The 26174-nt window shown below is 39.6% G+C and overlaps 1 protein-coding gene and 1 pseudogene across 1 annotated transcript; one reads left to right on the top strand and one right to left on the bottom strand.

The window, feature by feature from the left end:
• Window positions 1–792: 792 nt before the first annotated feature.
• Window positions 793–9374, bottom strand: bphl (biphenyl hydrolase like). Its single transcript, XM_030082477.1, has 7 exons — window positions 9215–9374; window positions 6367–6470; window positions 4948–5114; window positions 2188–2341; window positions 1956–2087; window positions 1291–1414; window positions 793–1205 (listed from the first exon to the last, which is right to left on the bottom strand). The coding sequence occupies exons 1-7, from the start codon at window positions 9289–9291 to the stop codon at window positions 1115–1117; spliced, it is 849 nt and encodes a 282-aa protein (XP_029938337.1). The 5' UTR covers window positions 9292–9374; the 3' UTR covers window positions 793–1114.
• Window positions 9375–11686: 2312 nt separating this feature from the next.
• LOC115381291 (dual specificity protein phosphatase 22-B-like) lies at window positions 11687–23762 on the top strand (annotated as a pseudogene).
• Window positions 23763–26174: the final 2412 nt, after the last annotated feature.

Below are 26174 nucleotides of genomic sequence, written 5' to 3'. Positions count from 1 at the left end.
GAAGGTATAATAGAAGCACACAGGTGATTAGCCAGGTGTGCAGAGAGGGACAGCATACAGTGTTGTTACTGTGTCTGAGTGGCGTGTGGGATCGTGTTTGTCCGGTGGAAATGGGATATATGAGCTTTCCCGCTCCAACTTTCACATGTAAACAGTGGAATTATATGTGCCAAGGAAAATAAATGGGTCGCTGCACCCAAAGTCTTAAAGAGAGTGGAATTTATTGATTAACTAGCAGTGCGGACACGTGTCCGAGACCATTATCCTTCTCTACCCTCAGAGAAATCCAAAATGTACAAGGTGTGTACAGACTATCTGTATTAGATCCCTCCTGATACCCAGGTTTGTAATTTCATACCTGGATCCTTAGCTTGCACGTCCCAGATCAGCTGTACTTTCTAACAAAAGGGCGTAGGATGCCCTCTGTCATATCTCTGTGCAGGTGTAGTAGCCGGTCGTCTGGAGTGTTGGTTCTAATTAGAGGTTCATCGTATCTTTGCACTCTCTTCCTTCTATCCACTGTTTTGTTTGCTTGCTTGTTCACTTGCTTGTTTGTTTCATTCAGTGTCTCTCTTCCAGTGCCCCTGTCAGGTCCAGCAATATCATGTGTCAGTATTCAAAATAAATAAAATAACGTAAGAACCCATGTCATCGAGAGGAGCTTTATTACCTAAACGCTCCTCTTGGAAGAGCAAATCTGAAATCAAAACATGGTTGTGATGGTCATTCAGACCACTGGGCCAAACTGTGTTCACGCTACTGCATCTGAATAAACCACTCAGAAGCTTTATCAATGGGTTGTGTTTAATCTACAGCAGCAGATAAGACAAATAAAGCCTGAAATGTCAGTTTACATTACAACGCCACACATTTCGTAGCATTCAGATCTTTATCACAGCTGTGTTTCATGTTAATTTGCATAAATCACAGAGGGCACAGGGGCAACAGATCATTTTCCCTTTCCAACACAGCATTTGTGGACCCTCGCAGATTGTTGTTGAGATTTTCCTTTTTCTGTCTATATTCTTGCCGTCTCTACATTGACATGGACTTCCTGCTGTTGATCATCATTTGTTTTATAAAATATAGAACTGCAAACGACCCATCGGTTGTTTCATTCTTGCAGGAAGTCTTCCACCAGTTTGTTGAATTCCTCGGCATACCTCAGGTGGATGTTGTGTTTTCCCTCGGGCATTAGATGTAATCTAGAGTTTGGGAGAAAAGTATCATCATGGCATGACGGGACGGTGAAGCCGTCGAGATCACCGTGGCACCGAGGCGGAGTCTTACCGTGAGCCCTTGATGTGTTTGAGGAGGTACTGAGGGTGAACGCTGGGAACCATGGGGTCTTTCTCACCGTGAAGGATGAGGGTGGGACAGCTGATCAGGGGCACAAGGTCCATGCAGATGTTTCCTGACCAACAGAGAACCAAACAGAGACTCAAATCTGAACGGTAAACTTGGTCTTAATGTATATTTTAACACAAGGGAAGTCCAAATGTGCTTCATAAGAGGATTTCCATTGTTCACACACCATCTATAGAAACTTGTGGTTCAGAAAAGCTCATGTAAGAGTGTGTGTGTTGGTTTCAGTGCTGCACCATTGTAAAGCTTCAGGTCATGCTTGGAAGCAAAGGCTTGCTCCTTATACACGTCTGACGTCTGAACGTGGATTTGTGGTTCTTTGATGTTAGGTTAATTACTCTGTTTATCTATACTTGCAATTGAAAACATAAATTGAATCATATTTTATGATGAATCAATTCAGAAGTTCCAATAGTTTAGTTTCAATGTCTCACCCAAGAAGAGGACAAGACCTTGAAATAGGAAGAGGAAACCACCTACAACCTCAGCTCCAGCTGTCCCTTAATCCCAGTATATTCTTTGTGGTTTATTAAAAAACAAACAAACATCTAGTTTAGCTAATAAAATTTTCCAGCAGCAGCAGCCCCCACCTCCTGGTCTGTGGGCAAACTGTGCGATGCCGTCCACCCAGGCCTCCCAGGTTTTGGCAAAGACTTGCGCTCCGTACACCTCCTCCATTGGCTGCCTCATCCTTGCACTCCAGCTGGAGACATCGCGGACCGCTGAAGCAAAACACAATGTGCAGATAATACAGCTGGTCTCACATGCAGGTCTTCAGAAAAGTTTAGTTCTGATAGTTCTGTCTTTATCTGAGTGGTGCACCATTGTAGAGCTTCAGGTCCTGCGGGGAAACAAAGGCGTTTGCTCCCCATACGACCAGCTTGTGGATCTGTTCAGGGTTCCTGCCAGCAGCAACCAGAGCTGTGATCCCTCCGTCACTCCAACCCAGCAGAGAAAACTTGCCGAAGCCCAACGCCTGGAGAAAACATGAGAAGTAGTGACACTTTAAAGTCCATAGTGTCTTCGATGTAAGTCTGAAAGACTGACAGTGTATTCAGCAGCTTGTGTGTGAATGCTTCATAACTTACCACAATAAAGCAAAGACAAAACTTTACAACACAATGCTAGTTGGCAATTTCTACTATAAAATAAATTACACTCAATTGTGTTTTTTGGGAGATCTTCTACAGCATCTCAGCTGAAAGCAATTATGCTGCACTGTTCACCTGCATCCATTCATTAGTGGAGTTTACTGAGTTGTCTCCATGTCTTTAAGGTTGACTGGTGACCCTTTTCCCCGTGATGAACTGACATTATGTCGACTGAATTCAGCCATCCACAACCCTGAATTGGTTGAAAACTTATAAAACATAGATATGGAAGATGATTACTGGAGGACTGTCACTTCATTACATCAAAATTAAAGGAGCTATCTGTGATTCTGCACAATTTTGAGCCCTGACTTCAGTTTGAAATGTTGGCACCGCCCCGAGCTCTCTGACTGGTTCCTCACATTGAGAAAACCCTCCCACTCCCCCTCCGCTCTGCTCCCACTCAGCGTGCACGACGCTACATGCACATCCCATGCATGCACAATACCACATCCAATAAATATGATAGGAGACAAATGAAGGTTGTAGTGATTATGGTGACACTGTAGTGAATCCCAGTGGTGGTATTACGTTTTGTTGTTGTTGTTGTTGTTGTTGTTGTTCATGTGCAATTTGTCTTCACTGTTGCAGCGTCTTGTAAGTTGTAGATCCCTTAACCCCACAGCACTCCCAGCTGCTTATTGAAATCAATATTGTTTCTGCTGCTTGATAGACAGATACTTTTCATAAAAAGAGCTTGTACCATATCGTCCACCTCACAACGATGGGATGCAGCGCCCTTTGTATGTTACTGACGTTTTGTTAAAGAGTTATTGAGACCGAAAGTCCGTATCTGTCAATACGCTGCTAACTTTACTGGACTGTTCAGTATATGAATGATATACCTAATTCGTGGGAATGAATTAGTAATTTGTGGCCACAATAAATTTATTTATTTTTTTTTTTTTTTCCATGTCATGTCCAGGGCTCCGTAAAAACACGTTGATCAATGTGTGATTTTTTTTTCACAGAAATATAGCATGGACTTCGTAGTACGTGATGTAAAAAACATGTTTCTCGTCCTGGTTAAATTAAAATCGCGGATAGCGCCTTTAACTTAGTACATTGAAAAAAACAACATAAAAGGTGTCTTTCTCCCAAGATAGGTATGATTATCATTAAACGCTTTAAATAACAGGTAGTTCCCTTTCTCCATGGCTGATTCTGCCATCAGACTGACTCACAGTGTTGAAGGAACACAGTAACACTACAATGAAACAACCACATGTCCACAAATAAGATCGAAGTTGTTTAAAGATTCTAAAAATAATATCTGTGATGCATTTACAATAAAAAATCAATTCCAAAGCCCTTTGAATAGTCGTCGTGATAGCATACTAATTTTTCTTAGTTTGAATCTCCCTTGTATTTACTGAAGCAAGTGTGTTTAAAATGGAAGTGCACATGGTGTGCATGACAGGCAGGGTATGAAGTACCTCTTTAATCAAAACCATGAAGATTTAGTATAAAATTAGCTTTAAAATATGCAAAAATACAGGAATGCTGCACACGTTATTGAAAGAGTCCCTGTGTAAAGCAGTCTCAGTCCCAATATCATATATTGAGCTGACTACTTATGAGAATAATCATAATCCAACACTTAACATCTGTGGGCAACAGGCTTTGTTGTAATTGTTTAACAACAGTCACTTGGTTGTTAGTTCACACACTTAACTTTGGTCTGTTTGACTTAATTAGTCACCAGGTTTTTCCATTACAATGAGGACAACCGCTCGGCAAAAATATCATGAGAGAGAGTCAGTCAATGTGCAACTCGTCAACTAACTTTCTGAGATTTATGTTCTTCTAGCATCATTTTCTGACTGCAGCCCCATTTGCACAACTTTTTCAAGTGAAAATGCAAAAATGTCAACAAAAAAATTATGATATGAGTGTTGTTTTTTTTGTTGTTTGTTTGTTTGTTGTTTCAGTTGTTTCCTCAAAACACTGTTTCAGTGTTAGGACATGTACTTTAATAATAAAATTTAAGTTGGAAAATTTACCCTGACTGCAGTGTCTGTTATCGTAAATACCTTTGATTAGTGTGAATGTAGTCACGATGTGTTTTGATGTTTTTGATTTAATCTATTTCACTGATTTGTGTTGACAATGTTTCAAGTCCTAAAACCCTGTCAGGGCATTTAGTGTTTTATGATTAAAAGCCTGGAGGGTTAAGCAGGAATTTCATGGAGAAACTTGCTACGTGTTTTAAAATTGGCCTAAACTCTTTTATAAATATATTTGTTTTGTGTTTTGTATTTGAACTTTAGAAAAATAAAGGAATTAATAACTTTTTCATATTTAGTGTTAATATGGTTTTTCACTTTACAAAATCATCGAGGAAATGTTGCTGTGTAAATGTGGAATGTTTCTGAAATGGAAACCCTGTGTTTCTCTTGAAGCGTTGTCTATAAAGACGAACCAGACGAACCTTCATCAGGTCCACTGCATCCTTCGCGTCCCTCTCAAAGAAGTCTGGGGGGAAGTCTCTGTTGGGGGGGCGGGATTGTCCATACCCGCGGGGATCCCAGCCGACCACAGTGAAGCGCTCCTTGTTCAGGGACTTCAGCTGAGGGCCGAAGTCTGTCTTGGTGCTTCCTGTCGTTGGAAACCACAGAATAAATTCAGATATAAGAACAAGGAATTTACAGTGGCCCCCCAAAAAAGTATGCAAATCCTCTGGAATTCCTCGGATTTCTGAAATAACTGTCATAAACTGCGATTTGGTGCTTCGCCTAATACCACACAAACAATAAATGCATTGAAAGTGGTACAAAGCAGGCCAAAAAGCAAGTAATCACCTCCACCAAGATCTTCCAGTAGCTTCTCATCACACCTACTTAGGAGGAGTTTAGGAGACCATTTTTTTGTTTCACAAAATAACTTCTGTTCATCCATTTTCTAAAGACATCTGAGACATACAGCTATCTACAGGTATTTCCGCGACCACTTTAAATCACTCTGTTGTAATTTTCCATTCATTTTTGGTCGTTTTTCGATGTGCATCCCCAAACTTTCACTGAGCTGCAGCACGCACGCACGCACGCACGCACGCACGCACGCACGCACACACCACCACACACCACCACACACACACACACACACACACACACACACACACACACACACACACACACACACACACACACACACATTACCCTGTTGGAGTATCTGATAAACCTTTGAATCTTTTTCACCCTCAGTAACACTGATCTGTGCAAACCTCAAGCCAACATGGCAGCCCCAAGCCATGATGCTCCCTCCACCATACTTCACTGTCCGGATGGTGTTTTTTTAAAGTTTGATCCAGTTTCACCCCTCATCTGTTACTCGAGAGTTACCGGTCATCCAGAGTCAATCCTTTGGTTCCTTGGAAGAATCACTACATCAATAAATTGTCTCCATTTGTAGATGATGGAAGGGTGGATGTGGAGAGAGTTATGGGATGGTCTAATAAACTCATCAAAGTTCACAAAATCTGTATGTTTTTCAAGGTCAAATTGGCCTGATTCTCTTCCTGATTAGCTGTCAGGTTTGTTCACCCATGTCGCAAACAGCATTCTGTTGTCTATAAACAGCACTGTGCTTTAATAGTCAATAAAAAATTGGAAAAAAAAACCCCAGTAGTTTATCTGACATTAGACGAAGCACATCATGTTTGTCTACACTTGTAACTTAAATGTAGATTGGATCACATTTTATGAGACGTCATTCAAGCATATTCAACGTATATTCAGCATATTCAACGGTTTTGCATACTTTTTCACATGAATGCGCTTGTTTGGACCATGTGTTCTGTGTCTAGAAAAATACAGATCAGGAGCTCATGATGGAGGATTGTTGTATCTACCCAGAGCTCCAGGCAGCAGCAGCACGGCGTGTTTCCCTCTGCCCGTCCTCTCGTAGTACAGATCAACGCCGTTGACCCGCTGTCTGCCGGAGGTCAACGAAGAGCTGCGAGGAACACACACGTAGTTACCAGCAAACAGCAGCGATGGTTAAAGTGAGGAAATCGCATGAAACAGAAGCGTTTCTTCAGGAAGTCACACAAAATCCAACACAAAGGGCTTAAAATTACTTAATTTACTTAATGACATTGGACTCAGAAGAAAACTGGAACTTTAATGGGTTTTTTAGCTGTAGAAAGCTTGGAGGACAATAAATACTTGAAGTGTATCAGTATTAATTACAAACATTCTAATGAATGCAGATCAGATCATGATTTCTATAGAGAATTCTTATTTTCAGTGCTAGAAAAGTTTTGCCTGGGTAAACTATGAATGTAATGCTACTTTTGTTTCATTACTTGCAGAGAAAAAAATCGTGAAGAAGACGCTTGACTGGTGTGCTTAATCAGAGAGTTGAATAAAACATGGAGCTGTACTGATGGTGGCTGATATGACTTGCATTTTAAAAAAGAGTACAGAAAACTGAAGCAGGTCAGAGGAAAGTTTCTCTGTGTTTGCAAAACTGCTTTAGGGACTAGATCCAGAAAACTGTAATTGCTCCTGTGGTAACATTAATCTGCTCAAAATCTCTCGGTCTCTGCAATAAATGAATGTAGCGTGAAAAGTTTTGTGTCCTGAGATGTCTAATGTTGAGTGGAACAGATAATTTTATTTTATTCTACGCTACAGAAAATGTGAGTATGTGACAAAATATTGAATTATTAAAGTACTGTATGACAGCGCGCTCTCAACATGCTAATGAAAAAGAGGTTAAAGTTCAACCATCTTGGGCTCTTGGGCCCTGGGCTCTCGGCTCTGCCCGCCCTGGGCATCCTGGGCCCGGTGGGGCCGGCTCCAGGCGGCCGTGGCTCCCTGGGGCCCGGCCCGGGCCCCGGGGCCACCGGGGCTCCAGGCCGAGGCGTTCCTCTGCCCTCTTCTGGACCAGAGCGTGGGCGTCTGCCTGGGGGAGGGGATCAGATCTGGGCTCTGGGATGGCCGCCGGTTATGTGGGCCCTGAGGGCCTCTCTGGCCTGCTTCTGGCCTTCACAGGGGTCAGAGGTCATATATGCATGAACAGTATCACTGTCACTATTACATTTTCATGATCACGCTGATCTTTGATCTTTAATCACTCTTCACATTCTACTTGTGGAATTAGTTACACTGTTTTCCTGTGGTGGGTTAGACTAAGAGTGATCTGTTGCAGGGAAGAGGGGAAAAAAATAAGATGCCCTTTGTCTTACCCTTGTAGTAGTAGTAGCTGATTGTGTAGTGTTTAACTTTATTAAACAAAAAAAAAAAAAAAATACTTACTAATCTGTTCGGGTTCTGTCAGTCCTGGTGTTAACTATCAATTTTTTTGTCAGTCTCTCTGTTAGTTATAAGTGCTGTGATTATTGATTGTTCTCTGTCATATGTAATATGTCGTATTGGGAATGTGCATATGTTATGCTAAACCCCCACCCCCGCCCCCACGTTCCCCCTCTCTTTATCTTTCTCTTTTTCTCTCTCTCTTGCTCTCTGACCGTTTCCGTCCCGGTCCTGTCCGGCAGCCATGCCAGATGCCAGTTTCAAATAAAGCAGCAGGAGGAGATTCAATCTCCTCCTGCTGCTAACAGTAAAATCTGTTCGGACAGTAAAAGGCTCCAATCATACAATATTGCATGCCCCAGCTGCCGGACAGGACAAGGGGGAAAAAAAAGTTTAACCAACAATGAAATTACAATAAAAAAAAGGAGTGAAATATTAAAAATACCACTTCAAAACTGAATTCTAAAAACCAGAAAGAATTAAAAGAGGAAGTCACATTGTCATTATTTTGACTATTATTTATTATTGCAGATTAATAAACCCAAAACAGAACTTCAAGCATTGTAGAATAATATAATGAACAGTCGTTTCTTGTAGAAATCTTACTATATTTTTATATATGATAGCATTTTTATATATTGTAGCAATATTGTATGACATTGGTATGTACTTGAAATATATTGGCACTATTGGAAAGTGTTCAATCATGAATACAATCAGTGGTAAATGAAATAGTCTATTGTATTTAATCTGTGCATAATTTAAAAAAAATGTGTGCTATTTATCATTTCAGTACTTTGCTAAATGTTACAATTACTGTATTGTATTTGAGCTGTATATGCTGCTAAATACATTCTGTTCATTTAGCATTTAGGTATATTATGGGTATTAGGTTATATTATTTTCTTAATCTATCTTTTAGTTTATTAAGGTACTGATCCTGTAAACGTGGGTAAATGTATTTTGTATGTATTTGTAAATACAGTACAATTTTGAAGTTATTTGGAAATATCTGTATGTTTAAGGGATTTTTAAATATCGATTTGTTAGTAAATTTCAATTGTAGTTGTAAATATACTATAAGTATAATCATATTATAAATATATTTATACATGTACAAATGTTTAAATTTTACTTTATAAATTATCTTTGTAAATGTATTTTTAAATGTAAATGTACGTAAATAAGCTCCTGGATAAAGAAGAAACACTCATCGTGACACGCACGGGTAATCTGTGGATTAAACCTGTTGAATTTCTCAGATTACCAGTATTTGACGTGCACGCGGAGCATAAAGAGGACAAGTGGCGCCATCTGGTGGACTGAACCGAGACCAGCAGTGAAGAGGGCTGCTGCAGGAGCTTCCTGCTCTGCGGGAGTCCGCGTGCTTTGCGTGCGCTGCGTGGTATTTCTGTGCGCGCGGAGGCAGTAAACAGTTACCAGGAGCTCCGGGTCGCCGCCACGACTCCCCTCAGGCCGCTTCTGCGGAAACGTCCTCCGAGCAGCAACAGGGCCATTTCTCCAGGAAGACCGGCAGCGATCCGACCGAAGGCCACCTGATCCCGCACTTTAGGTGGCTTTTAACAGGAAATCCGGCCTCCGGGAGCTGATCTCCACTCCCACTTCAAAGGCAATTTAAAGTGAAATCACGCTTTTAGATTAACCGGCAGAAAGTACTTTTAATAAAACTTTAAAAGCTTCTTGATTATTGTGTTGACTTTGTTTAAGGCCGTTCAGGGGCCTCACATGGACTCTTTTAATCACTGAAATAAAAATTTGCCAGTAAAAAGACTCTAGCAATATGTTAATCAATATATGATGAAATGTATTTGATATAAAATTGCAATCTCTTCAAAGTAGTAATAGGTATTTCAGCTATTTAATAGAGTTGTTTCTTCTGACATGGATCACTAATACAAGTCAATTCTTTTAGTTTGACCAGTCATATTTTATTTATTTAGTGCTTACATTATTTGTCATAAAAAAACAATGTATATTGACATACAAAATGACTTCCTAATGTATAAAGCATGCAGTCTAGCATGCTTGTGGTATGAGTTCATACACCCAACATGGAACAGAGTAGTTAAAACATAAAGAATAAAACAGATCATCCGTTTTATTTAAAATAAGTGTAGAATTAAGAAAATGTTTCATCTGATATGGATATACAAATATAAAACAGAAAGATGTCATGCTGCAACACATTACTGTATTTGTACAGGGGGTAGGACACACAATACAGTTTCATTCATACAAACATTATGTTTAAACATCTATACAGACACATGTATCTATAAAACTGCACAGTGTTCATCATACATCCACCTGGATTTGACATTTCTGTGGGTGGTGCAGCGACATTAGCATTACACACTCTTGGGTTCATAAAAAGAAGTTTCAATTTCTGAACACACGTATCTCTCATTTTTGTTTTCACTTTGGACATCAAGAAAGTTCAAGAAAAGGAACTGACACACACTACTCCCACTCACCCACCCACCCACACACACACGCGCGCACACACCACACACACACACACACACACACACACACATCAGGTGTTGTTTGTTTCACGGTAAAGAGAAAACACTGTTCCTGAGGTGTGAGGCATTTGTTGATGGGTGAGCTTGACTCGCTCGTCTCTGATGACGATGAGCTGTTCAGGTTTTTGTAAACGCCTCCAGTCTCCTCTGCCTGTCAGTGAGTCTGAGCCGTGCCACTCGGTCAAACCGCACTCGGGAACACACCACGAGATAACGCCGAAGCTAAAAATACCTCTGTCACCTCACGGCGGTGTGTTGACGATGCTGAGAGATTTACTGGAAATGCAGCAGTTGAAGTAAATACGAGTGGACGTTCATTGGGAATCACAGAACTACTACAGATACTATAGATTTAATTCAAGGAGAGATTTTTGGACTGACTGCTGCAGTGTCGATCTCAACACACACACATGAAAAAAAAGGATATTTGAGTGAATTTTCAACTTTCCACTATAAAATGAGAAAGGAAACCTTCAACTTACTCAAATTAGTCATGTTAACTTTGATTCATTTTCAGTCGAGAGATTTTTAAACACAAAACTTTTTCATTAAGTCAACGCAACATCCTTCGGGAAACAGGAGCTCAGTTAAATGGTAACTGCTCAGCCAGGAACTTCAGCTAGAACTAACAAGAAATACAGACAGTGTTAGTTCTGGATTAACCAGATGGCAAGCTGGAGTTGATTTATTTATGTGTGATGAGAGTCGTTAGTGCAGTATGGGTGAGAAAGTAATCCTCCAGTGGACAGGAGCTTCGTGAAATAGTAACTATTAAGACAACAGCTGGTCAGCTGGACAGAGAGAAAGAGAGTAGAGGACTAACGAGGTGATGATCCCCTCCCTGACGGGAGTTTAGTGAAATTACGAGTTAGACAAGAAGCTTAATAAATGCTTCAGATCATTACTTATGTCTATATAATCGAGGCTTTTTGTTGTTGTTTCTTTGAGAGGAAGAAAGAGATCAGTAAATATATTAATTCAATTATCTGTTAAAAATAGATAAGTACACTCAGCCATGAGAGGGAAATCTTCGTTCTGAGACAATTAGAGCTGAAGTGTGTGTGTCCTGCTTCAGAAATGCTCCTTGTACGGTGTAGCAGCCCGGTGACAGCCGAGCCCGGGATCTGCGCTCCTCTGGCCCTCCACCATCTTTGTCTGCGTGGTATGTCCCCCCCCCCGTCCACAGTCCCATGACCCCCGCCTGGTCTAAATATACCCGCCCGAGCAGGGTGTTCCACGAAGGCTAAGGTCACATTACGTCATGCCGGGCAGCGTATTCTGAATGAAGCAGCAGTCGTCAGGTGGCGTGGGGGGGGGCGAGCTGTGGACGTGAGGAAGACTTTACTATATCCCGGGTCAAGTCAACGAGGCGCGTTAAATTCTGGAGACTTCAGAGGGCACCATGTTGACAGGCCACCAGCAGCTCTGAGATTGAAGCAACAACCCTCACATTAAAAAGTGTTCTGAGGCCCGTGCAGACATGGGAAATGGAATAAACAAGGTACAGTTTGAGATTCATTCTATCATGAGCATTTCTGAGAGATTTTTTTCTGATTCTGTATAATGAACAACACTGTCTTTAGATCCTTCCTGATCTCTACTTGGGGAACCTTAAAGGTAAGCTGCCCTGTCTCTTATCATGTGAGTGAAGGCTTCATTTATTTTCAGGATAATGTAGTAGAGCGTGTTTCAGTTCCTCCTTTGCAGCGGCATGTGGTGAGATGCTACACTGAGCTGAGTTTCGATAGAGCAGAGAGGTCACTGAATGGTTGATGCACTACACTTGTAACAAAAAAAGTGTTTTAATGCTGTGTGTGTGTGTGTGTGTGTGTGTGTGTGTGTGTGTGTGTGTGGTGTGGTGTGTGGTGTGTGTGTGTGGGAACATGTATTGTTGAGGTTCTGGTGTGGGAGGGGATGCCCCGTAATGCGGGGGTGTCCCTTACTGTGAACTCATCTTAATGTTTCCATGAGGCAGCAAATACAACCATGGACTTATTTTTAATTCTCAATCCGAGTGATATTTTGGTTTCAGTAAACATGACACATTCACTGCTGCAAAACTGTAAATCAGTGGAAACATGGTAGAGTTTGTGGCAACTTGCTGATGCATTTCCGTCCCCGGCGCGTCTAATTCATTCACTGCAAGCAGACAGACGAAACAAAGATCGACATGAAAGTTTTGTGTGGTTGGAAGGAATTGGGAACTATTATTTTAGACAATAAAGATATCTGTATTCTGTTTAGGGTTGGATCAATTGTAAAATATTGAGGCTATAGTAGCAAAACTCTTTTAAAAGGTTTTATTGATGCATTTCACTGTGGAAATCAAATTTTTGTGGGTTATTTGTGGTTTATAATCTGTAAAGCCTGAATGTTTACATATCAGTCTTTTAACACAAAATTTTGGAGGGAACGCCCCTCAAATCACCAATTGATGCAAAATATCTTTTATTTTGTTAATTGACTCCATGTTTAACGGAAGCTGGAATGTTTATGGTCATATTGCTGCAGTGAAGCCTCGCTGGTGTGACGTGTGTTATGCCCAATAGATGACACCAGCGTGAAAAGAAACTCCAGCTCCGTGGAAACCCTGAAGTTGCTCGTTGATGACGTGACAACATATTGTTCAGGATGTAATACTTCCGACACCCTAAGCCATGATTGTTCAGTTGAATAATAGAAAGGTAGAATTGGTTTTTGTGGTACCCTAGAAAAAGTGTGTACCGGCCGAGTTTCAAGTTTAAGGTAAACTGAAGCTGCTGAGAGCTTCATAAACACAAAATCCATTCAACAACTTCCCTGATAGCCTGTAATGCTTGTGTTTTACCTGAATTTACATAGGATTTTTCTGTTATGAGAAGAAAAAAACATGGGACAATACTCATTATTTCTGTATAACCCTCCACAGCTAAGCCTTTTTAACCTGATTTATGTTTTATCGAGAGAGGCATATAGGACATTACAAGTTTCACAAATTCCTTTTTGTTTTTATTCACAATTTTTGGGAAGTGGGGCGAACAATAAGCTGATCTTTGTTATTAGTGTGAGCATTTAAATTGCATTTTTTTCCAATTCAGTAGGCTGATTGCAGCTTTAGTTCTTCTTTTTTATGCATCGATAAGCATTATCAAAATCACAATTTCATGGAGTTTAAATTCTTTAAATGAACACAAGATGGATGTCAGCATTCTATTTGAGAGCCTGTTTTATTCTTTAAATTAAAATAATTAAAGAAATTATGTTGGGAAGGATGTTGACTCACACTCACACAAAAATATAGTTTATGCCGATGACACTGTCTTTTATTGATATTAGAAAATAGGCACTATGTATGTATATATATATATATATATATATATATATATATATATATATATATATATATATATATATATATATATATATCATAGGTTGATATGTGATGATTTGCACATTTATGTTTTTAATTAAACAAAAAGTTTCTGGAATTCTTTTATTCTCAAACCAATCTTTTAAACTACTTTGGTACTTTTTCACCTCATTTAAATTGACTTACATTTTAATGTACCAAACATTATTAGAGCATCATTGGAGCTTTCTGTGGATTTAATGTATTTATTTGTACTTTATTTTATTGGCTTGTTTTAATGCAATCTCCAGTATTTTAATACTCGTATACATGTTTTGAGTGTATTCGGAAATATACTACTCAAAAGAGAAGTTAAATCACTACCAATGTGGTGAAAAGAAGCAAATCGGTCAGTGGAGGGGTGAATGTTCAGTGGAACCTAACCTCGGCATGTTGACCTTTCTGCTCATACCTTGGTGCTGGATGCTACGGCACACTCCGATGGCTCCATGCAGCAGAAAGGGAGATTCAGACTGCGCTGCCTGCTGGTCACAATGTTGTGGCTGATCGTTGTGCTGTGACTTTCAGGGCAATGTCACCGCTCCGCTCTCGCTCCGTGCTGGCAGTGTCGGCGTGATATCAGCAGCCTCACACCCTATAAAAATATTTATTTCGTGATACACTTGAGCTCTCGTGGCATTTTATGACCCTGAAGTCACCAGATTGTGTTTCATCTGCAGCGTGCCTAATACCACTCGCATTGTTCCTGTTTTCTCTGTCCAGTCCGCACACCGCAACACGCCGCTAGCCAGAGTTTCCGTTACTATTCCACTAAACTCTTTTTAGCTGGAGGAGTGCCTCCTCACTCTTCAATAAACTCAATTTTGACTCCCATGAAAATTAGTGAAGAGTTGCTGTTTCTCTCCTCTCTCTCTCCATTCTGCTGAACGAGCCAACTGTTAGCATTAGCCTGTTACTATTTCACCAAATTGTTGTTAAATGGCAGAAAACCAATTCATTAAATCGTGATCTAACTCACTGCTGCCTTGTCTCTCAACCCTTCTGACCAGGCCATCAGTTAGCATGAAATAAAGCTTAACATAGTCTTAACAGTTACTATTTCACTAAATTCATGTTAAAGGGTAAATGAGTCTTTGATAATCTTACATTATATTACTTATCTCAAATGTTAAAGTGGAAAGGCCAACAAGCTGCTGTCTTTCCACTGGATGGAACAATGTTAGCATTAGCTGAAGCGATGGTTTTCATTCATTATTGTTTCACTACATTCCTATTCAATGGAGGAGTGACTCAACAATCCTGAACCATCTCATATTCACATACAGGGAAATATTTCGAGAACTGTGAGCTAACTGTAGCATTAGCCGTTTTTTTCTAGTAATTACTATTTCACTAAACTCTAGTTGTTGGAAGATTGTACATTATTCTCTTAATTTGCTTTTATGAGTGAAAACAGCTGCAGAGCTGCAGAGCTGCTGCATCTCTAAGTTGAAACATCTGTTAGCATCATCCAAAGCTGACTGCCTAAATGGTTCTAATTTGTTGTATCTTGTATTATATTTATTTTCAGTTAGTTTGCATGAATTGTAGTAAAGAGAATCTGGAGTTTCATGGCCTGCAGGAGAGTGTCTGCAGGCTTGCCCTGCTGCTGCAAAGGTGGCATCATCAGCATACCACGAACTTGCAAAGTGTGTGGAAAATGTGCTGAGGGCACATCTGTTTAAGGTAGAAAACATTTGGCTTCCTTTTGAAGAACAAAATTTGATTAGAACATTTACTGTTTCTTGCTTTTGGCCCAAGGTGTTGGACTGTTTTAGAAACATTGGTTTTCCGGTTTTTCTTTCAGTTCAAAACCAGACCAAAACTTTTAGAGCCACATTTGCTTGGGACACATTTCAGAGGGGGCTGTTGTTGTCGGGTAGAAAATGCAGAATTTAGTTCAGCCAGTGCACAGTGTGATCAAACTTTGCATCACATGTCGATTTATAGTTTCTTGATTTTTCTACAAAAAAAATCCACAGATGCCCGAGACCCGGAGCTGCTGGCACAGCACAACATCACCCACATCCTGTCCATCCACGACACAGCTGCACCCGTCCTGGAGGTGAGACTCTCCTCACGTGACCCCCTGACCCCCAGCATCCATCCATCCGTAACATCACACCTCGGCTGATTAATACTCATTGTGAAAGTGTCAGTCGGCACCTTTACATCTCCACAAAACCACTACAGACAAGCATCATCATCAACAATAACAAAGATATTACCAATAAGAATATATGACACCAGAGCTGCTGTGTAGAGTTGTGCAGTTATTATTTCACTAAGCTCCTGTTTATTAGAGGGCCTCATCGTCCAGAACCGTCCCACTTTTTGGTTGAAGAGCTGCTGTACAGGGCGTCCATTTGGTTTTTTAACAAACCTTCCTTATCCAACTATTTGAATCTTAGGACAAGAAAAGGAAAACAGCATTTCATGATCTTCATTTGGCAAAATAGCAGCCACAGATGAATTTACCTGGTGTGAAAGTCATATGTTATTTCTAGTTGGGTGACAGTCACAGGACCTGGAATTCACCCCTTCACATCTCTTCACCGTGAATGTATGAAAATGTGCACATCCATGCAGCTGTGGTGCAGATGCAGGCCAGCTCGCTGTGTGTTATGCTTCTCACACAGGATGGTTTTAGCTCTGCAGTCTCTAGTGTTTAAAGTTTTGAAAGTGGAACTGAAGTTACAAAAAAAAAAGGTTTCTGTATTCCAAAGCTGTATTTAGACGAGGTGCTTTGTTTATGAAAGGGTGGGAAAAGTCTTTTTGTTAAATACATGGATGTGGATGTGTGTAACTCAGACTTGATGGGTTAAATCAGTCCCATTATGAAGTTAAGCTTTAACTTACTTACTCTAACTTTAATCTTTAATTTGTCATCACTTCTTAATATTTGGGAAGAAGTGAAGTTCATGGTTTATGTTGAGGAGTTTATTTTTTTTATTTGACCTTCGAGTATATGGAGGATTGCAAACGTAATGAGCATCAGCTTTTTCGGAATTACACATTTCTTTTCAATAAGCCTGTTTTTATTAAATAACATTTATGTGTGGCGAGATATATTGATTTTTGTGTCATCTGATGCAATAAAATGATAACCATTTGGACATTGACATCCCTCTTACAGCCGATTTTTGAAAACCTCAATTCCGCCTACAGTGTCCACTTTCACAACTTTCATCTTTTCTCGTTGAAAGCGAACACGAGAAGTTTCTCAGAGACTCCTTCGCACTTTCTCCATCCATGCTAGCTTGTTTCATTGAACAAGTGAAGAGAAACAGCAACTTGTATTACAGTATCACTACCCAAACTGGTCAACCACCAAAACTTTGAAAAGGTTTTGGGTCTGAAGTCATGTTTGCGGCCGCGCTCACTTTCTGACCGGTTAGATAATCCCGATTAAAAGATTTAAATCTCTGCTTTTAAGATTCCTCCTTGGTTTAACAAGAATGATTAAGCATTTTTTAACTGTGAGGCGGAGTGATGACTCAGGTCTGTTTGTGGTCATAAGGCCAGATGGGATGGTGCATTTGCATAGCTAACAGTCAAACCGCTGACTGATCATTTTCTTGGAAGATGGTGTGAGAGTTCCTGAGAGAGGAAGGTTGAATTTGCAACCAACAGGTCTCTAAAGGTCAGATGTAACATTTACATGCTGCAGATTAAGATAATGAGACATTTTCATGGAGCAAAATCTGAGTCTCAGGATGACTTTTTCTCCTGTTTGTTTTTGGTATTTTTCTTTGATTAAAATCCTTCTGTAACTGATCTGCTTTTTGCATTTCTTTATTAGTTTAATTATTTGCATGTTCCTTTTTTGCTGGGATTCATTTTTAACTTTTTAATGTATGTATTTATTTATTTATTTATTTTTTATTTATTTATTTATTTATTTATTTATTTATTTATTTATTTATTTATGTAATGTTTTGTTCATTATTTTTCTATATATTCCATTGCTATATCATATTCTATATGTTTTTATCGTATTGCTTTAATTTCATGATATTTCCATTCCATTTGTCAGTTTGATTAATTTGCTACATTTTTTTATTTAATTTTATAGTTTTTAATTTGCTTTGTTTTACATTGTATTTATTTAATAATGACACTGCACATGTTGTTTCTTTATTTACTGAGATCTATTTTAAGCCACTTTCCATATTTTTTAGAATTTTTTCCTAATTCATTTCTTTATATTTGATCTACTTATATACATCATTTTATTGTGTTTACTTCTTTGCCCTTCAGCTGTACTGATTTGTTGCTGTTTTTTAATTAATTTTATTCTTTTCAGTTCAATTTCATCTTTTATTGAGTTTTTTTCTATTGCATTGTACTTTGTCTTGTTTGGTTTTAAGTTTTTTTGCTGTATTTAACATTTTTGTTCTAAACTTAATCATTTCTCTTAATTTTTTTTGTATTTTATTAATTTATCTTAGAGTTCAATTTTGTTATCTTGAATTATTTGCCGTCCCTTCAGTCTTTTTAATTAATGATGTAATACCTTTATTCATACATTTTTCTTGTGTTTTCATTTTTGTTTTGTCAGTGTACTTTGTAAACATGGTTACTTAAAGTTCTATATAAAGAAGGTATTGAAAATGTAAATCTGTGTGTGTGTGTGTGTGTGTGTGTGTGTGTGTGTGTGTGTGTGTGTGTGTGTGTGTGTGTGTGTGTCTATGTTCTGACCTGTCTGAGCTTGCATGGTCCCAGAGGGTTGTGGGGTTTTTGCAGTGGTGCAGTCATACCGGGACAAGCTGGTTTCTGTCCACTGTATGTACAATCAGCTGCCAGGTGCAGAATACACACACACACACACACACACACACACACACACACACACACACACACACCACACACACACACAGAGAATACCGTTATGGTGTGGCCTTCCACTGCTGCTGGATCTCACAGATGATGAAGAGTTCTGATGTTTGCTGCTAAAGACCATATTATTAATTTACGTGCAAGTCTGTGTTTGGTAGATCAGTCCCTTCATTGTAACGGGATTCATCGGCAATGCTTCCTTTATATTAGGAAGTATGTTTCACATTATCTGTCAATTTAAACCAGTTTTCTTTGCTGTTGTAACAGACTCTTGTGTTTTGACAGTGGTGATCCCACCAGGTGCCAGGATGTTGTCGCTCTGTGTGGTTCTTCTGCAAGTTACTGAGGCTCCTGTTCTGTTGAGTGATTAAACTGTGTCTTGTTCAGACTTCAGTCATCCCGTCCACCAAACAGCCAAAGCCGTTCAGCATCGCTACAGAGGAGTCGGCAAATTTTTCATCTCACTGTGATCTGCTGCTCATCTCTCAAATAGAACAGAATAGAACAGAATAGAATAGAATAGAATAGAATATTTTTGTTGCCATGATGCACAGGACTAAAACGGTGTTCCTCACAAATACAATGCACCATTTACAAAACAGATAAAGATGCAAACTTTTTTTTTTTTTCAAATGATCAATATTTACTGCCAAGATTAAGTGGTTCTTATGTTTAGTTCATCTTTAATCTGTTTTCCTACCTGTTGACAGGACAAGACGTATCTTTGTATATCTGCTGCTGACCACTCCAAACAAAACCTGTGAGTACTGAACAACAACGACATTTGCTAATGCGTCTTTAACAGCAAATCTGATGGAGTGAAATAATTTTCACAGGTCATATAAAAATATATATTTTTGATATAAAAGTGTTTTAAATAGACTCTTTGATATTTCTTGCACACTTTCCTCAAACTGAGTAATTCCACTTTACCAGGTTTATATCTGCTCGACATAAATACCTTTTCAGGAGAAGAAACATACAGACGGTGCAAAATGAAGAGTCCTTCGTCGTTGATATTCATTGAATATTCGAGTAATCATCTGTTTAATGTTTCTGGTTCCACCAGGACGCAGTACTTCAGAGACAGCATCATGTTCATCCACGAGTCTCGGCTGAAGGGGGAAGGCTGCCTCGTTCACTGGTGAGAGGAAACTCTTACATCTGACTCGTGTGGGAACAGGTTGAAGGCAATGTTCAGCATCATGAAATCATACTCAGGCCGTATGAATGAAATCTGTCACTTTGAAGTGGCAATACCAAGGAGAAATACTATAAAAGAGGAACAGGAAGCAAAATGGAGTGAGTCCATGAGACTGTTATTCTGAGAATGCACAGTCTGGAAATGAGTGGAGGTGTTTTTCTGTGTGCGCTGTCTCAGTGTGGCAGGAGTGTCCCGCAGCGTCACTCTGGTGGTGGCCTACATCATGACGGTGACGCCTCGGCTGGGTGGAGGCGCTGGCCGCGGTGAGGTCGGCCAGGCCATGCGCGGGGCCGAACCTGGGCTTCCTGAGGCAGCTGGAGGAGTTCGAGAACACGGAGCTCAGAGAGGTGAGGGCTGCGTCATCTCTAACTCTAGCTTCTTCAAATATTATGGAAATTATGGAAAATACACTCAAAGTGTTGGGCAGGTCGCCGGTTAACACATTAGATGATCCAAATAGCTGTCAGTCTTTAACAGTTGAATATCCATTTCCAAAACTTGGAAATCAAAACTTCTTCAAAAAGATCGGACAAAATGTGAAGCAACATGAGAGTCAGCAGCACAATAACACATAATTTCTGAGTTCTTTCTAAAAGGACATGTGAGATGACATGTGGGAGACAGAGAGACCATCTCACATACGGCCATACCAGAGCCACCAAGTTACCTGAAATGCATGTGTGTGGACTGTGGGAGGAAACTGGACAAAGCCCATGCATGTCCAGAGAAATAGACTCAAAACCGCCACACTATGACGCAAGCATGCTCACCTCTGGAACCCTGTAACAGCCAAAAAAAAAACCCCAAAAAAACCTCCAAATCTTTAGAGGGTGACAGTGAATGGAGCAACAGCAGCTGATGGGATCAGTTATCCACCATGACAGTAACATTCATCCACTCTGAATGTAGCGTTGGTCCACATTCACATGTAGCTTTCATTCAAACTCATAATAACATTTATTCACAGTGATGGAAACATTTATTCTTGCTGATTGTAACATTTATCCACACTAACAGAAGCATTTATCCACACTGGTGGTAACATTTAAAAACAGTTATCCAAAGCGATGGTTGTGGAGGTTGTGAAAAGAGGAACTCCCCCTCCCAGCAGGCACCACATGGTAACATTTATCCACGCTGATGACATCTGTAGCTCTACTTAAGTCAGTCATGGTTAGTACTAATTGCTACGTATGGTAATTTGACATCAGCATCACCTGAATTGCACTTGACATTCTTATTTTTGGTCATTTTGATCCTATATATTTAGTTTGAAATCTTTTTAAATGTGTAGATGTGTATATTGTATATTGAAGATGTTATAATGTGTATATTGAAATTTGAAGAGGCCAAGAACACTTATTTTTCTTTTACAATGAAGCATTTGCTCCAGTAGTGAACCACTAAAACCTAATCACAACCTTTCTGCTGGTTTCTGGAAAAGCCATCAGGACTCTGATGTCGCAACACTGGAATATATCTGCAAACAGAAGAGTATAAAAACCTTGTGCCTTCATTTGTACCCTGTGATAAGATTCAGCATGTGTACTTCACATGTCTGTATCTCCCAGACTATTTATGATATACAGAAATGTAAAATCTAAAGAAAGCTCTGTACTCGTCATCATGGTGCTGCCTAGTCTACCCTTCAAAATATCACTGATTTACATGTTCTGCTACAAAATCAAAGTGAATCATCAATCTAGCCATAAACAGACTGCTGTTAAAACGAACACGACCGGAAATAAGAAAGTCAGAATTATTTTACAATACTGTAAAGAAAAAGTCAAAGCCAGCCATGATGATGCTGGTGTCAAATTCCAGAGATTCAGTCTTACAACACTTTTGTGAAAGCATCTGCAATTTACGTAATCTTTTTTTTTTCAGAGTTACACTGCTTTTTTTTTATTACACACGCACACACACAGACTCACACACACACACACACACACACACACACACACACACACACACACCACACACACACACAATGCATGATGTACAGCAGGTGTAGCCAGCATATATTTCTTTTATTGTCACTACAGGCAGTTTTATAAGGATTAGGATTTCATAAGGATTTATGAAATTATGGAAATGAATTGAAAATTGGAGCAAAGTTTGATTTAATTTGATTTCATGACTGTGAAATAAATACACATCAATTGATGCTTGGCTCAAATCTTGTTAAAATAACCATTTATTACTGCCATTAATGTAGCAGAGTGGAGCGGTCCAACGGACGACTGCCAGTTGTCACAGTTATTTCTCCTGTTGGGAAAAACTGATGCAATAATACTTCAAAATGGGGTTATGGTTCAGACTTTTGTACCACCTCTGAACTTGTGTGCTTGTGTACTCACACAAAACCTCCTCAAGTTACTTTTGAGAGAAAGGAAGAAGAAGAAGAAGAAGAAGAAGAAAAGCTTTGAATGCCAGCTGCTTTCAGGTCTCTGGACACCTGATGATCTGTTTCGTGTGGCGTGTACGCGTGCTTCTTTGGTTTTGGAAAGTTACAAATGTGATCCAACCAAGCCCTCAAAAAAGCATCAGAAAGGGGCCAGAGTCGGGTTTGGGGGTTTCAGATCCTGTTGAGTGGTCTGACAGGCAGGTTGTAGAGACCCCACATAAAGCATTGCTGTCAAAAAGCAGATCTGGACAAGAGCTTGAAACTAATTATTTTAATTTATAAGATGCAGGCAGTAGTACACCACACAAACTACAGTAACCAGTGTTTCAATAGAACCCAGTCAGGTTAAGCTATATATATGTTCATAAAACATTGTTGTGACTCACTTGGCAGATCGAGTGGTGCTCATGTCCAGTGGTTGGTAGTTCCATTTTTTTTTGTCCATCCATGAGCCAATGCATTGCAGAAAAAGATTACTCAAGTCAGAGTTCAACAGGCAATGGACTTTAATGATTTTTTTTTCCTGCTTCAGAAGACTCAACATGTTGCACAGTATAATGTCCCGCGCATGTATGCATGTGCACACGCACACACACAACACAATGCACAACCACCATTAGGAGCAACTTGAAGTTCAATGTCCTCCCATACGGTGAGTTGAAGACATGGGCCACTACCATTTAGCATCATCATCATCATCATCATTTACAGAGCACCTTATACAAACCCTCTGAACCCCAAATGACCTGATGTGAGTTCACTGACAATCAATAAAACACAGTGGAACTTCGAAATCCTGGACCCTTTGGACCCTATATACAAACCATCGACATCGAAGAACAAGGCAATTAAGGTCTAAAATCTTTTTGTGACACCCATAGAGTTTAAATGCCTGGGCCCAAGAGACCGACATCAACTGAAGAAGTGACTTGGCAAAAAGACAGAAAGTCTTCCAAGATGAACGAGCAAATCCAGCTAACCTGATTCAGTTTGCCCAGATGTACTTCAAGAAGTAAAATCGTAAAAAAAAATAAAAAAAAATAAAAAAAATTCTAAAATGGACAAGGACGTGATAACGTCTGTTGAGTAGCCTGTTAGCATCTGAACTGCAGAGATCTGAGGCCGGTGGAGATGGAAGAGGGTAGCGAAGATCAACACATTTCTATAGTTCAGAAATGAATTTTACAGATTTAACTCTGGAGACCAGAGCTGGAGAAAACATGACTGAATGACTGATTCCATGTGAGGAGAGGTCTGAGTTTTTTTTAAAGTTTGTAGCGGGAGATGTTCATGTGTCCATGTGCCGTGTACCAGTGTCCACATTTAAAACACTTGAAAGTAAAATTTTCCCTTAGTTAGTGCAAGTGTGTATGTTCATTTCACTGTGTATGGTGCTGTGTGTCTCTGTGTTTTTATTGCTGTTTACTGTGCATGTGTGTGTGTGTTGTGTGTGTCTATACAAATCAATTACTTTCGAGCATTAGTGTTTTTATGTAACTAAACTGAAGTCTTGTTTTGCTCCTCAGTATCGAGCCTGGTGGACGGAGCGGTACGGAAAGGACTCGTTCAAGGACGAAAGAGGTCGGAAACCTTTTAATTCGTAAAAATAGCCATGAAATGATGAGCAGCGACACCTGAAAGAGACTTTTTGCGGTTGTCGTTTGACCTCGACTCTCTGTGTGCTCCTGCTTGGACCACAAAAGACCGGAGCAGTCGTTGGAAAATCAGGAGCGCCCGTCTCTTTTAAAACGGTACCTATTGACAGGATGGGCTGAATCTTTGCCGAGCCGATCAGCAGCCGTGTGATTGGGAGGGGGGGATTTTTATGTCGCTGGCGTCAGTTCCCTTCGCCATGTCGCGTCCCTGCTGCTAACTGTCAAACAACATGCACGGGCAGTCAAGCATGACTTCGAGGGAACATGTAGTGTGCAGTCCCCCCGGTAGTTATGTTATGCTGTGTCCTGTTCTTGAAATATGAGTTTCTACAGACATAGTGGAGCCTGAATGTGTCTTTTTGTGAAGTCTTTTTCATTTTATTTTGTTGTTGTTCTGTGCTTTGGTTTGTGTGTGCGCAAACCGTCTGAATGCATTCATGGTTCTTGTGTTTAAAGCTACAACATGATCTGTTCTTCAACTCACACATTAGCTGACTTCGATTTCTTGACATTTTAAGGATTTTAAAATAACTGGTGCAAGCAGTTTTTATCAACTTTGAGCAAAACAAGTGAATTAAGGTGTTTCAATGTGATGAAACATGCAAAATCGATTTGTAAAAAAATTGCAGTTTATGATAACCAAACAGTCTGAACAATGACTTCTTTTTATGCAAAAATTAAACCACATACTCTGCAAAAACATGCCTTTGTTTGATTTTTCATTGATTGTGACCTTTTTTGTTTTTATTCCAAAAGCTAAAGCTCATGATTCCAATTCAGAAACAGAAGTCCTGCAGAAGAGGACTTCCTTCAAAGACTCACCAGATAGTCTCAGGGGGTCAGACATGGATAATAGTACCACACAGGTCTTCACCCTTTCCTCACAGTTTTACCCCTGTGGCCCCAGTTTTCTAACAGTCATTTAAAAGAAGCTATATGAAATGTCAAAGAGTCTTTTGTATAAATCTGAGTTTGCTCTCTATAAAGAAGTTAGCTCTAATCGGGTGTAAAAAAACAAAAACAAAACATAAAAAATAACTATCCAGTTGAAGGTTTTTGGAGTTTATTGGAGACAGTCTGAGACTCTTTTTCAGACTCAAAGTCTGGAATCCAAGTATAGTTTTAAAGAGCAAAAAGTCTACTTTCAAGAATTCTGGACTGGATCCAAGAACCAAAGTGCGATTTGAAGATGTGGTTGATGAGCCCTTGTGTGATCTAAAAATAAAACAGGTGATTGTTTAAGACTGAGGCTACTTTAAAGAGTCCAGGCTGGCTTGAAAGTCCAGATCATACCTTATATGTCAGGAGCTACTGAGAACATTAACTGTAGAAATGTGTAAATTGTAGAACTGGCTTGAAGAAATAAAGAAGATTGTCAAAGGAATAGTAAGGCAATAACAGAGAGATGGACTGACACCCTTAAAACTCATGAAGTCAATAAAAAAAAGAAAGGGAAGGAAATCTCATGTCGTAAAGACATACAACACAACCTATAGAGAAGCATTTCAACTTTCTGGACCAAATTCTCCACTGCTCACTTATATCAGAGATTTGGGGAAATACTGTTCGCTACATTCACAGTCTCTACTACAAAAAAAGTGCCATGAAAACCATTCAGCGGTTTCAGAGATCACAGAAATCCACTACTTTTCAAACAGCACAAACTGCACATAAAGCATCAAGTGACTCACGGGAAGTCTTGTTGAAGAGTTCAAATTTCTAATTTTAGTATTTCAGTATCTGAAGTGAAAATATTGAACTGACTTAGATGATGTCCAACCTTGAATTAGTTCAAACAACAGTAAAAAAAACAAACAAAACAAAACAAAACAAAATGATGTCCAGCAGGCACAGAGAAAATGTAGGCAGTAGGTTGTAGGGTTTTTTTTTATTTTTACATTCAGTTTATACAGTGCAGAGGATTTAGTAAGCTTGTGCTTCTTTCAACTCCTTTTCAGGCATGTTAAGTTTTAATTTTCACTGTATTCATGACTCTGGTTTTATTTATTATGTTTGAAAAACAAACAAACAAACAAATGTATCATGCCTGAGTGTCTGGGTCTGGTTTCAGGTCTGGTTTAGAAAGTCCAAGCCAGGAATATGTTAGTTTGGGGTCAGTTTTGAGCAAATTATAAGGAAAAGAAAAATACAGACATCTGTTCAGAAACTTGGGGTGTAAATGTGGAAGGTGTTCAGAGAAAAGGAAGGAATAAGAATACTGAGTGGCTCTGGGCTCCGGGTTCGGTCCAGGTCCTCCACAGTACCTGAGCGGCAGGTGGTTCCAGTAAACTCTCCAGCTCAGCATCTTCTCTGCTCCTTCATCTGAACTCGATTCTCGTCAACCTGTTGCCATTTCAAAGA

The sequence above is a fragment of the Salarias fasciatus genome, chromosome 23, assembly GCF_902148845.1.
Source record: "Salarias fasciatus chromosome 23, fSalaFa1.1, whole genome shotgun sequence".
Classification (NCBI taxonomy): domain Eukaryota; kingdom Metazoa; phylum Chordata; class Actinopteri; order Blenniiformes; family Blenniidae; genus Salarias; species Salarias fasciatus.
Note: the sequence above shows the minus strand (reverse complement) of the source record. Positions and strands in the feature narration are given on the sequence as shown.

Excerpts from the sequence above, each read along its gene's own strand:
- bphl (XM_030082477.1), bottom strand. The coding sequence starts at position 9,291 with ATGGCCCTGTTGCTGCTCGGAGGACGTTTCCGCAGAAGCGGCCTGAGG. Across the intron at positions 5,115-6,366 it reads GCTGCTGCCTGGAGCTCTGG|GAAGCACCAAGACAGACTTC; the intron begins GTAGATACAACA and ends TTCCAACGACAG. Across the intron at positions 2,342-4,947 it reads ATGCAGTGGACCTGATGAAG|GCGTTGGGCTTCGGCAAGTT; the intron begins GTTCGTCTGGTT and ends TGTTTTCTCCAG.